The 13,832-nt window shown below is 37.4% G+C and overlaps 1 protein-coding gene across 9 annotated transcripts in view; it reads right to left on the minus strand.

Annotated features, from left to right (window-relative positions):
- PTBP3 (polypyrimidine tract binding protein 3) overlaps positions 1-13,832 on the minus strand; it is a 47,875-nt gene that overhangs the window by 15,853 nt on the left and 18,190 nt on the right. For 8 of the 9 annotated variants that reach the window (XR_004061480.1, XM_030968161.1, XM_030968155.1 and 5 more), the window contains exons 5-10: positions 13,360-13,506; positions 10,284-10,448; positions 6,743-6,853; positions 4,049-4,223; positions 928-1,005; positions 155-285 (exon numbers count right to left, since the gene is read on the minus strand). Coding sequence is in view for 8 of the 9 variants with exons in the window: in XM_030968161.1 (XP_030824021.1) it covers positions 155-285; positions 928-1,005; positions 4,049-4,223; positions 6,743-6,853; positions 10,284-10,448; positions 13,360-13,506 (807 nt within the window). In the remaining variant the exon portion in view is untranslated. The remainder of the gene's footprint in view (positions 1-154; positions 286-927; positions 1,006-4,048; positions 4,224-6,742; positions 6,854-10,283; positions 10,449-13,359; positions 13,507-13,832) is intronic. The other variant, XM_030968162.1, reaches the window with a different exon arrangement.

Consider the following 13,832-nt stretch of genomic DNA (forward strand, 5'->3'; position numbering starts at 1 on the left):
ATTGCTAGCTACCTAAAACAAGTATAGATGTGTCCCGTTTTTTATATTATCAGCATAGAGAATTTTTCTTATTCCTTCAGCTAATGTCAGTTTTCAAGGATTCTGGCAGTTGGTACAAGGTGACACTTACATCAGTTTCACCAATCAAACTTACTTCAGGGTTGAGGTTGCTGACTAGTAAAACGGAGTTTCCTGGAATACCAGGAATAGTCATGTGTCCAGGTGCTGCTGATGTGGTGACCGTGAAAGGACCAAGTGCTCCAGGAACAGGCAGGACAGAAGGACCTGGAAAGGTATAAATAGCATCACTTGACATCTCAAAGTGGGTAAGGAAGAATAAACAAGCAGGTTATATTTGGCAAAAACATCAATATCCAATTTAAAAATTATTTTAAGGAATTTAGTTATTACTAGTATCTGACCAATAAAGCAGGAAGCACCTCCCTTTCATAGAAAAAAGAAACATTCATCTATACAAATAGACCCAAACAAAAGGGGACAAGAAAGAAAAAAAATAATTCAGCACACAATTTTATCCTGTGCTAGAAAAGGAAAGATCACAGTCTAAAAAATTACGTATTTATCTCTTGATAGCCAGAAAAGCAGAGACTTCCCTCATTTTGCATTGAATGTCATAGCAGTTTTATGATTCTGAGAAAAAAAATAAATGCTTAATTTCTTTTCTTGCAGGTAATTTTTATCATGGCATTTAGATTCTTTGCCTATTGAATGATAAACTACATCAGGATATGATTTTTATTATAGAAACTTATTTTATTGAGTATATATATAAGAAAGAGTTACAATTACTCAAATTAATACTTTGTTCTGAATGCTGTATTTTAAAACAAATGGCTCTGAATGGATGTATTCAGATAGGCCACTATCCATAACTACAAACACCACAGTTTTAGAAAACAAACTTACCTGGTCCCTGAGGAAAGCCTAAGGCTGGGGCAAACCCGGGAGGCCCTGTATATGATGGAAATACAGTATTTTGGGTAGCTAGAGAGAAGAGATAGATTTTTTTTTAAAGCAGATTTTAAAAGTTTTAGAAAACAGAAGAGATTTCAGCAATCAGAATCAGCTACTAATATTGCTATTTTGACTTTATATGTGATTCCAGATGTTTATAAACTTTTGGGTTAAAACTCTCATTGAAATCCAAGATTCTATCTTGTACAAAGACAATTTTTCAGCCATTTTTGAAAGCAAATATTCTGGTCATCCTCAACATTCCTCTCTAAAATGAAGTCCAGGCAAAATGTAAATTAGATAAGTTTGAATAGGGAAGCACAGCAGAGACTAGTATCCATTAAAGCTTGTGTTCAATGGTTTCTATTCACACAATGGACAAGTATTCTAGAACTTTTCTGCAAGTAAATACAGTCAAAGATGTTTTGCAATGATGAGATACAACTCCTGAACACTAAGATCAGTATAAGCTAAACAATACAAACTTCTACAACTAATCTGAGGTTCTGAATTGTATTAGCTGCTGAAATGCATAAAGCATATATATTCTGCTTTTTAAGGAGATGCACTTTCTCAGTTTGTGCAACGTCCTACATAACAAGTGTTTTTTATAGTTCCCTGGAAATCACAAGCATTAGCCAGACTTGGAATAGCAACATATGGAGAGTCCCAGCATCAAAGACAGCTCAGTGATTTCCACATTAGTATGTGGAGTCAGGGTGCTACTCAGGGTAGTTCACAAAGCTGTGTTCTAAGCATTTAGATACAAGCCTGAGCTGTGGATTCGTTCATATGTGAGGACACACCAGATTTTAATTTTTTCAAATGGGGCATGTATAATTAGAAAACATTCTACAAGCTTGGTAATATGTCTGTTCTACTACTCAAACCTCCACACTACTGACTAAAATAGAGCTACTAACAAATGATTATCAACAGGGATAGTACAATACCAAAAAAATATCTATTATTAATTACAAAAAGGAATGTAACAGACACCACAGATCAAGTATCCATGAATACTGCATCACATTATGCCTCCTCTTATCTGTGGCAAAAAAAGTATCTTTCATACAGAAAACTGAACACCTTTATGACACTAAAGCAAGTAAACACATTTTTGAAATTATACTGACAAGTTCTGGCAATATAGTTATGAATCACTTATTCACAATCCAAGAATGGCAATGGAAACATTAATAAATAAATAGATCACGAACTTTTATTCTGCCAAGTAAGACCTGCATATTGCACCTTGATACCAAAACCAGGAATGTAAAAATTGTCAAACTGAATTAATGCAGAAAGATCTAGAATTCATTGTTGCTTTTTTTTTTAATTCATTTGCTTCATGGCTATCAGCCTAGCTTTCTAAGAAAGCCAATTCAGGTATTTCTGCTCACTGGATACAAGAACTCTTTAAATGCAGAATATGCACAAAATCTGTTTATAGTGCAGTATCTTTTCCACAGAAAGCAGAAGAAAATTAAAGAAAGAAGAAGAACAACAAGTTTCAACAACAGTGTAGTTTTGCTACTAAGATAAGTTCAAGTCTACAATAAAAAACAGATACATTATTCTGACAGTTACCAGTGTTGTCTTATAATTCTACATCAAAACTACATCCACTAGTAATAGGAATTAGTGAAGGTAGTCATATGACTTAGAACATCTTTCCCTCATGTTCTGTAACTAAGCTTCACAGAACATGCCAATGACAATACGTGCATGTTGTCATCACTGACGGAAAGGCTAGGAAGCACACTTCTACCCATTTACAGCTATTTTTTACTGTTTTTTTAAATAAATGTGCAGCTGCTTCACTATGAATGTACCACAGACAAATTTTGGTATAGACATCAGACTATTCCAGCACTACTTACTGTTACAGTAAAAGAAAACAAGGCTCCTAGCAATGAGAAGCTTGGAGAGTGAGGGGGAAGATAGGGAGAAGTGTTCATGTGTTATTCTCCAAAAGCATAGCTATTTCTGCCCTACAAGCAAGTGTAGAAATAAACTACTCTAATTGTACTTTTCTCTTCCACTGACATCTCAAATAGTGCAAGTCTAATTAATTAGAATATATTAAACTTGTAGTAGCACATTTCTATAATGCTGCATGGCAAATTCCACCATCCTCCTCTGCCCCACAATGTAATGAAATTTGTCCATTACCTAAAGATCCAAGGCCTGCATTTAAGGGGAGCAGTAAAGACAAAAATCAAGAAAGCAGTGAGTGCAACTCACTTTCTTATTCTAATCTAAGCCAACTAACTCAACTATCCAAAAAAATCAAACAAAACCCCGTACTTGTCCTAGCTGCCACAGAAAAGTAAGGGAAAACAGAGAGTTATTCTCCCACACTTTTTACTCTGATAATCAATTGGACAGCACTTAGATACCTATTCAACAGCTAAGTCAGTTCTTCGCTGTGTATTATTGCTAATAGTTGTCATTAGAGAGAGAGAAAATTAGCTGAAATCGCTCAAATTGTGTTGTAAGCATTTCTACAGTTTCACTTCAAGCAGACACTGTCTTCTCTATGCCAAAATGACTTCTAAAATTTAAGAAAATTTCTTAAATTTTATATTTTAAAAGATGAGTATAGATATATATAAATAAGTATAGCATTTTGGATTTTCTTACAGTTTTGTTTCTTGCAGCACTCAATTATCCTAAAATATCAAAAAATAGGAGCTAATACCCTTAAAACACTTATTTTCAAGCAGCTTTAGGCAGCCAGTGTCAATTTGTGATGACTTCCATTCTGATATGCAATATTTACTACATGACCTGTACCAATTATACAATTTTACAGCATTTTAGTAGTATTTTGTAGCTTTTTTACAACACTTTAAAATTTGCCCACTAGTGTTCCTCATATTATTGTTTCAGACACTGATTTACGAAGACTTCAACTTCATGCTTTCCGTAAGAATTTTACTGGACGTAGCAAACAAAAATGTATGCAAAATGTACCCCTCTATGCACCTGATATGAAGCCAAAGCATAAATGCAACATAAAAATTATGATCTCAGTGTGTATTTAGCACTAGAAGTGAAAGTTTCTTACCAAAGGGAGTAGATAAGGATGCCTCCATGGTTCGTTGGCCATCACCAAAAGGAAGGTCAATGCGAGTGAAATCTCTACTTTTGTCATTGTTGTACTTCACCGTTAGGTTAGTTAACTTGGAGAAATCAATACGCAGAGTGCAGCAGCCAGTGTAAATACAATGGCCATCCAGAGACTGAAGAAAAATAATTACATTTTCAGAGATAAAACACATCATGGCAGGCATCACTGTAAGTTTATATTATTATTGCAGCCTTTCAGGACTTGAAGGTGGACTATAAGAAAAATCAGGACAGATCTTTTAGTAGGGCAAGTTGGTATAGGACAAGGGGTAATGGTTTTAAACTGGGATGCTTGATTTGGATTAGCTTTACGGAAGAAGTCTTTTACAATGAGCGTAAGAAACATTGGCACAGGTTGCCCATTGGACAGGGCTCTAAGCAACCAGATCTAGTTGAAGGTGACTCTGCTTACTCCAGGGGATTGGACTGGATGACCTTTAAAGGTTGCTTCCAATCCAAACCACTCCACCATTTTAAAGTTTTCACTCTGCAATTGAATCAAAACAGTAATTCACCTTCTGCTATTAAACCCTCTCTTTAAACACCAAATAGACAATTATGCTGCGACTATGCTTACCTAAACTTCTAGTGTAGTCTACTAGTTAGTATTATATCACCTTGTGTCACCTGGACAAAACACAGCTTTAAGCATGACTTGACTTCTTATGTCTCTAATCTTCTCTCCCATTCAACACACAATATCAGATGGTAATAGGAATACTAATTTGAAAATTTTAACTGCATGAACTGACCCTTACATGAGGAACTCTAACGCAGGATCTGAAGCACAAGTACCATAAGGAGTGCTGGAGGGAGCTGGGGTTGTCTGCCCTGAGGAAAATGAGGCTCAGGAGAGACCTTACTGCTCTTTACAATTGCCTGAAAGGAAGCTGTAGCAAGGTAGGAGTCAGTCTCTTCTCCCATGAAACAAGTGACATGACAAGAGAAAATGGGCTCAAGTTCTGCAAGGGGAGTTTAGACTGGATATTATGAAAAATTTCTTCATCAAAAGGGCTATTAGGCATTAAAACAGACAAGTGGAGGAGTCACCATCCCTGGAGGTATTTAAAAGATGTGCAGATGCTGTGCTTCAGGACACGGTTTAGAAGTGAACTTGGCAGCATTAGGTTTATCATTGGACTCAATGACCTTAGGGTCTTCTCCAATATAAGTCCCAGTCCTAGGCATGACTTCAGGTGAAACGACAGAGTGGACCGATCCTGTGCCCAAGAACATCCAGAAGTGGTGCATAATTGTTGTAGGTGATGCCCTGCCAATGCAGAGACACCCATCTGCTGACCTGATCATTGGTCTAAAAAGGTTTCCAGTCTGCCTCTTTGGGACTTGAATCACAGGTGTCGTGAAAGGATTGCTAAAGCTTTTCTACACATCTAACTATTAATTACCTCCTGCTCCCTTTATATGAGAACTAAAGATGACTTGGATGAAGGGCAGAGGCCTCCTCAGCAATTTCACTGACAGCACAAAGCTGGGAGCAGTGGTCGATAGCCCAGAGGGCTGTGCAGCCCTTCAGAAGGACCTCAGCAGCCTGGAGAGATGGGCACAGAGGAACTTTCTGAAAGTCAGCCAAGGCAAATGCAAAGCATAGATTAGGGCCTGTGTCGTAGACATCCTTTTCACTAAAATCCTTTCTTTGGGATTTTTTCCTTCTGGGAAGCTGGGGCCCCAGAAACAAGATGTAAACAAGAGATTGTCTGCTTCTGTGGAATGCAACAGGTCAGTTCTGGATTGGCCCAGACTGAGTGTTTGGAAATAATAGCCAATCCACAATTGAGCTCTCTCGGACACAGTCCGAGAGAGCAAGGTTTGTTGATTCATTCTTTACTTTCTATCCTTAGGTAGCTAGCAGCTTCTGGAAACTCTCCTTTTCTTTTTCTTTTTAGTATAGTTATAATAGATGTATATATCATAACTTAATAAATCAAGCCTTCTGATCATGGAGCCCATCTCGTCTCTTCCTTCACCCCGAAAACCTTGTGGCCAACCGGCGACAGGCCTGATCTGCTGGAAAGCGGGTCTACAAAGAATGTGTATCTTTGGGCACCACAAGATGCCTATGAGCCAGCAACCTGTCCTTGCAGCCAAGAAGGCCAATGGCATCCTCGGATGCATTATAAAGAGCACTTCCAGCAGGTCAAAGGAGGTGATCCTGCCCCTATACTCAGCATTGGTGAGGCCACATTTGGACTGCTGTGTTCAGCTGTGGGCTCCTCAGCCCAAAAGAGACATGGAGCTCTTGGAATGGGTTCAGTGTAGACTTAAAAAGATGATTAAGCAATTGAGCATCTCTTTCACAAATAAAAGTAAAAGGGAGCTGGGCCTGTTCAGCCTCGAGATGACAGAGAGAATATTATCAATGATTTTCATTTTGACAGACTCATGCATGTCCTGGAGTATATGCTATAGATTTGTTTGCAGTTGATGATAGAGTGCTGGAGTGCTGTCCTCTTAAATAAAGAGAGATGTCAAAGTTATTCATGTGCAACAAGAGTGTTAGAGTGGTGAGATATCACAAAGTTAACAGTCAAAATATTCCTAATGCTTCCCCTGTCCCTTGGCAAGGAAATCCCTCCAACAAAAAAAAAAATCAAGCTGAATACATTATACTTACCATTTTGGCATAATATGCATTCATTGCGTCAGCATATTGGAGCAGAGCTTGAAACTGATTGTTCTTATGGAACATGACAATCTTCAAGACAAAGCCAAATTTAGAGAAAATCTGTTAGGGAAAAAAAATGGCTATAAGAAGCAGTGAGTAATTCATGCACACTAAAAGCTAGCATTTAATATTCCAAATAAATTTCTGAAAAATATTTCTGTTGTGAGAGCTGAACAAAAATTGTGTGAACTCAGAATTTTGTTTCAGGTAAAAAAAATCATTAAAGAAAGGCTACAAAAGACAGGAAAGATGGATAAAATGTTTTTAAAGAATTAGCCATGTCTAATCAACTAAACAGGGAAGGACAGTCCAAACAGGCATTGTCAAGTGTCTGCAGATAAATTGTGAATAATGAATCAGAGTTGAGGTTTGAGAAATGGACGTCACAAGTCATAGTCACAGAACACATTGAGTTGGAAGGGATCCACAAGGATCATCAACTGAGTGCAGTTCCAAGCTCTGCACAGAACACCCCAAGAGTCACACCATGTGCCTGAGAGCATTGTCCAAAGGCTTCTGCAACTGTCAGGCTTGGTGCTGTGATCACTTCCCTGAAGAGTCTGTTCCAGAGGCCAACACCCTCTGGGTGAAAAACCCTTTCCAATCCAACTTAAACATTCCCCAACCCAGCTTCATGCCATTTCCACAAGGCCTGTCACTGGTCACAACACTGAAGAGATCAGTACCTGCTCCTCCCACTTCCCCTCTGAGGAAACTGGAACTGCAAGGAGGTCTCCCCTCAGTATCCTCCAGGCTGAACAAACCTAGTGCCCTCAGCCACTCTCCATAAGGCTTCCCCTCCAGACCTTGTGCACTGCTGATTCACATGCACCTTGCCATTGACCACGATGGGCAGGTCCCCTTCCACAGTGCTGCTCACCAGCCTCTTGTTCTCTAGCTTATACACATTACCCTTCCCTGTTCCAAGCTAGTTTAAAGCTGTCAACAAGCTCCACTACTTCCTACACTAGAACCCTTTTCCCCCTCTGATAAAGGTACATCACATCAGGTATCAGTGGAACAGGTGTTGAATAGATTATCCCATGGTCAAAAACCCCAAAATTGATTCAAGTACACAACAGAGCCACCTGTTGACCTGATGGATCTATTTCTATCAATATTATTCCTTGTTACTGGAAGTCAGTTGAGATGGGAACTGCAATCTGCATTTCAAGGTATCCACCTTTATGTTCTGCACATTAGACAAATTCTGCAAATCTGTTGAATAAAATACAACTTCAATAATTGACGTGCTTATTAAGACCACTGCCTAAACTAAAAAACAACAAGGAAAGAAGCAAGAAAAAGACCTAGATTTGAACCTACCTCTATAACCAAATGGTATTTGATTTATTGCAAACATAAGCATTGCAGACATACTTTTAAAGGTTGAATTTAAATATATATACATTCAAAATGAGAGTGTGCATTACATGAAGGTGTTTAAACAAAAGCAGTGCCACAAAGAGTGAGGACAAAAGTAAAGCTAGGACGTATCATGCAAGTGCAGGAAATAAAAGGCCAGTCAGAGGAAAGGTGAGTTTGAGAAATACTATTAGTTTTCAAACAAACTGTTAGAATCAATGCAAAGTCAGGAAAGCAGAAAACCCTGAAAAATTTAAGTCTGCAATGGAAAGAAAGGCCTTAGATAAGTATAAGCATCTCTTGTCAACTTCTTAGGGCCAAGAATCAGCGATACAAAACTAATGTCCCAACCATTTGGACCCAGTTTCTCCATCTCTCAGAAACAAGATTTTAATGCTGAAGTCATCATTTAGTCATAGAAAACAGATCAAAAACCTTTTCACAGCAATTTAAATTTAGTCTTTGAGTTCCTGTACATAAAGCACTTCCTCTTAAGAAATGCCTAAATACAGCTTCTCAACATATGTTTTTCCATGTTTATCCAGAAAACTTAATAAACCTTTTCAAGGTAATGAAATTTAATGTACTCTTTCCTGTTTGATTTTAAACCTAAACACACTGTATATATCAACTTTGTTTCTGAAAAGATAACACTGAATTTTCAGCTTCATATGATAAATATTTTAAGGCAAATTATTATTTTAAAAATTAATTTTTTGACAGGCAAGACAATGTTCAAAATACAATCCAAGTATGGACTGACAGCTTGCCTAGCAGTGTTCCATAAGATGCTATACTTGTCAGTGAAAACACTCATTTTCATTAACCTTACCATACAAAGTAAAAGTTAGATTGGGCACAAAGTGCTGCTCTAATTAGAGGAGATTGTCCCCTATTAAGAACTCCAAATAAGATCCTTTTGCAAATATTGCTAAATTTTCAAGACATATTGGAAAAGTAGTTGAGAGCAATTCAAATGCTGAAAATACAGTTGTGCTGCACTGAAGTAGACTAAAATCAAAGGAAAGTAAATTAATATGAATTTCCTCTATGCTTTTGCATTCTTAGAACTAGTACAGCTTCCATAACCACAGGAGCTTGTTCTGAGGTTATTCTGAATGCAGCAATAATCCTAAACAGCTGACATAGTATTTGCACAGGTTCAGTAATGAGTGAGCAACACTCAAAGACACATACAAAGGTTTAGATCCAAGTGGCAACTAATATGTACACTAGTTAATCAGTATCATGGTGAGGAGATAGAGAGAAACAGAAAATTTGAAGAGGTAAGAGAAAATCAGAGTGTTGCTAAAAACAACTATTGTTCGAGATCTTAGCAGAGCAGGAAAAGAATCTTCCAGGACTGCAGGTTCCTACAAAATCATCCCAGTTATTCTAAATTGTATTACTTAAGAAACTCATATGTGGTGCATGGTTTTTACTGCATAAATTACTATTAATTACAAAAGTTTCAAGTATGAAAAACTTTGCAATATTTGTGAAGAATATCAACAAATATTTTGGATGCAAAGAAGTGGTCTTCAAGTTATTATTTTAAACTTAGAACTTTCAACAGCATAGGCCAAACACCTAGCAGAAGTTACAGCAATGTCTTTCATAAATACAGCCTACCATTATGCTAAGTTTAGAGAGGTAGTCAAATGCCATTCTAAAGATGAAAAATCAAAAACATTTGATTTTAACAAGCAATTTGCATATTACAGCACTTGCATTGACGTATAAAAGTGAACATAAAACCCTAAATATAAAACAAACTACAAAGGTTACTCAGCAGAAAGAGTGCTAAAATATGGATTCACTAGTTCATAACATTCAGTATTTCACTAGCTCATCAAGAAAGCAGAATTAACCATTCAAGTTTGTTGCTGCTTCCACAGCAAGGAACTAAATGAGACAACATGAAAATCTGAGTACTGAAGCCCTGTTTACTTGAATTTCGTTTACATACAACTATTTCAAACCAAGATCCCTAAATTCAGGAAATTATTTTAAAGAGACAGTCCTCATTCAGAAGATTCAGGAGCCACAGGTATTAAAAAAAATAATGGATTTACAGCAGCAACATTGGAACAGATTGTGACTTTTTTTAAGCAGTCCTCATTACCTGATACAGTATGTCTAAAGTGACAGGGCAAAAGACATTTTCAACAACGATTCGAAGAACAGAACCATGACTTGGAAGGACCCCACCTTCAGCAGCAAGAGCACTTGTAATACCCAGGTTTCCATGCTGCACAGCATTCGCACATTGCAGCACAGGTTGGGGTCTCTGAAATTAAGTCACAGCAGAGAGCGCAGTTATTTTATATACAAATTATTCATACTGAAATAAAGTTCTCCTAAATGAAAAGGACATAAAAAACAACTTCATAAAACCTTATTTCCTTCATATTATTGATTTAAATCCCACATTAATAAATAAACCATAACTCTTACTTTCCATGCTCCTCCAACTAGTCAGTGTAATTCACAGAATTACAACTATTTTTTTGTTAATGATTTGTAATGATTTTTGTAATGATTTTTCTTTGATTCAGTAAGCTATTGTCATTCTAGACATTTTCCCAGCAATATTATAAATGACAATATTGTAATCTTGTAATAGACAAATAACCAGTCAGCATACTAAAAACTAGGACTTAATTTTCTTCAGGAACTAAGATTTGGTTGGAATAAGCTTAAACCTGCACACCCTACTCTTCTTTCAGAGCAAAGCCATCAACGACAAAAAATAGGTTCAAATCTCACTCCTCAAACTGTACTTCTGTGATTACACAAGTCTTTTCACTTGTTTTTCATGGGTTTTCCCCAAAAAGGTCTTCATATCTCCTGTGAGTAGCAGGACGGTGGAGAGATGTTCCTTTCCAGATGCAGTATTGTGACTTAAAATCATGTCTCAGCTACATAATTTCTTTGGAAGACAGATTAAACAGGGCACATGGTACATGTTACCTAGTTTCAGAAAAATATAACCCTGCAAAATAATCTGTACTTCAGGGCTCAGCCAAGGGACTAGGACAGTGACAGTATTCAGCTGCTCTACTAGGGTCTCTTTAAATTTTAGATAAAACTCAAATTTAAGTGCCAAACAGTTTATTTTCAAAAGTAGACAATGCTGTTATAGAAGAAACCAAGTGCCACGTACTAAGTTGAAAATACTCAGAAAGAGACCCAAGGAGTCTTATTTGCAAATATACATATAGTTTTCCTGAGGCTGTTATGCAAACCACATCCTTAAAACAAAAATCTTGTAATTTGTTTGGTTTTGCAGATAACAAACCAATACAGCCATCTTAGATGAGGAAAGAGACAAATAATATTTACCGGACTGACAAGCTTGCAAGACTTGTGTCACTTTTGTCCCAGCACAAATGAATGATTTATGCCCAAATCACTACTGTCAACATTCTTACAGAGGAAAAAAAATAATGATATACATATCACAGTATATAACTTACGTATCTAAATGGGAAGTCAATTGAAATTCATCCAGGAATCAAAAATCCAGCATTAACCCCAGTCTCTCCCAGTGACTGGACCCTAGCTTTATGCCACTGGTCACAACCATTTCAGCCTTTCAAATCACTTCACTTAACTAGACTGCATTAATCAGTTCATCTATTTGGATGTTATTGGAAACAAAAATGAAAGTCTTGCCAAAGTCAAGACTGTGACACAATATCCCCTTGTCTTGTCCACCAATCCAGTCATCTCACCATAAAAGGCCATCACATTGCTCAGGCATAATGTGCTTTTAAAAACCTATGCTTGACTATGACTAACCACTTTCTTCTCCTTAGAATGTTCGGAGATAGTTTCCAGAATGAGTTACTCCATTCCTTACCCAGGGACCAAAGTAAGGCTGACCAAGCAGTGGTTCCCCAGATCTTTCTTTTCATCTTTCTTGCTGTCTTTCCTTAAGACAGGAGATGGAAGGATTTTCTTTTTTCTAGTCCTCAGTAACTCAGTCACTTTTTGCAACTGCCATGACATTTTCAAGATAGTACATGGGCATTGCAATGACACCAATCTGCTCCCTCAGCATTCTAAAGTGTATCTCACTAGGGACATAGACTTTTTGTTTATCAAATTAATTTAAATGTTCTCTGATGTGATTCTTCTCTACTTCCTTCATCAAGACTTTTCCACTTTTCCCAACTGCAACTCTTAACCACCACATGCTGCTGAGAAGGCGGTTGGTAATTCAGCTTTTTCCATCTCCTCTGTTCCTGCCCCTTTCAGCAGCAGGCCTACGTATTTTTTTAGAAAAAAGAAATCTTATTTCTACTGCTGATATACCTCAAGGAACCAAACTCGCTGCTTTTCACATCTCTCATCAGAGACAACTCCGTGTAGCCTTTGACTCCCCTAACGATATCCCTGCATGTATAGGTAATGCTCTATAATCTTCCTGAGGCACTGGTTCATGATTCCAGTTTTCCTATGCCTCTCTTTTATGTTTAAGCCAATCAGGAGCTCCTTGTTCATACAAGCAATCCTCCTGCCACCTTCACTTGATTTTATGGTCATTATGATTATGAACTACTTTTGAACTTGAGCTCCTTCACAATAATTTTACAGATTTTGAGAAGACCCTGTCTCTAAGAAGTTACTGAAATTTTATATATCAGAATTTGTCTACTAGTATAGTGAATATTTACTACTGTTGCGGTTTAACCCTGGTACGCAGCAAAGTGCCACACAACTACTCAGTCACCTTCCCTTAGCACAACAGGACAGGGAACTGGAAGTGTAGAAGTGAGAAAACTGTCATTTACAGACAGTTGAACAGGCAAAGCAATAGCTGCATATGCAAGTAAGGCAAAACAAGGTGTTTAAACACCTCCCCCATTGGCAGAGAGGTGTTTAAACATTTCCAAGAAAGTAGGAATTTCATTGAGTGTAACAATTACTTGGAAAGAAAAAGGCCACAACTCTGAACATCCCTCATTCCTCATCCTTCCCCCGGTTTTCAATGCTGAGCCCAGCATCATACAGTGTGGGACATCCCTTGGGTCAGTTGGGATCAACTGTCCTAGTTGAGACCCTTTCCATCTTCTTGAGCACTAGCACAGGCAGGGCAATGTGAGAAGCAGAAAACACCTTAATACTTTCTGTATTAACACATGCATTCACAACTCATGCAATTATATCCCGTTAAATGGAAACATTGTACTTACAGCCTGATTATGCTGATTGTCAGTCCTAAGTTCCTTGTAATTGGAATACTGAATATAAACTGGCTGATTGTGGAGGTGAGGTGTAGCAGGAGTGTAGTAGTTCACCATAGAAACAGCAGCATCTACGGAAGCCATTTCCAAAAATGCCTGGAACCAATACACAGATGATTTCAAAGCTGGTTTTGTTTACAAGATAGAAAAAAAGTGTAATTTTTCCCAATTCCACTCTCACTAGAAAAAGATTACCTGAAAGTACAATACTGATTTCCTCAGCATTAGAATGCATTTGTGTGTGCATGTTTATGGGGCTGTTTTATTCAATTTGTGTGTTTTCATAGAAAGTTTTATATTGTAAGTACACTACATCATCTAAGAAGAGGTGGAATAAGTATGACATATGGGAAGTAATGCTGCTAAAAGTACTACACTGCTAATCAATTTGCTAAATTCCTGAAATCAAGCACTATTACTTA

This window comes from Camarhynchus parvulus, chromosome Z, assembly GCF_901933205.1.
Source record: "Camarhynchus parvulus chromosome Z, STF_HiC, whole genome shotgun sequence".
NCBI lineage: Eukaryota > Metazoa > Chordata > Aves > Passeriformes > Thraupidae > Camarhynchus > Camarhynchus parvulus.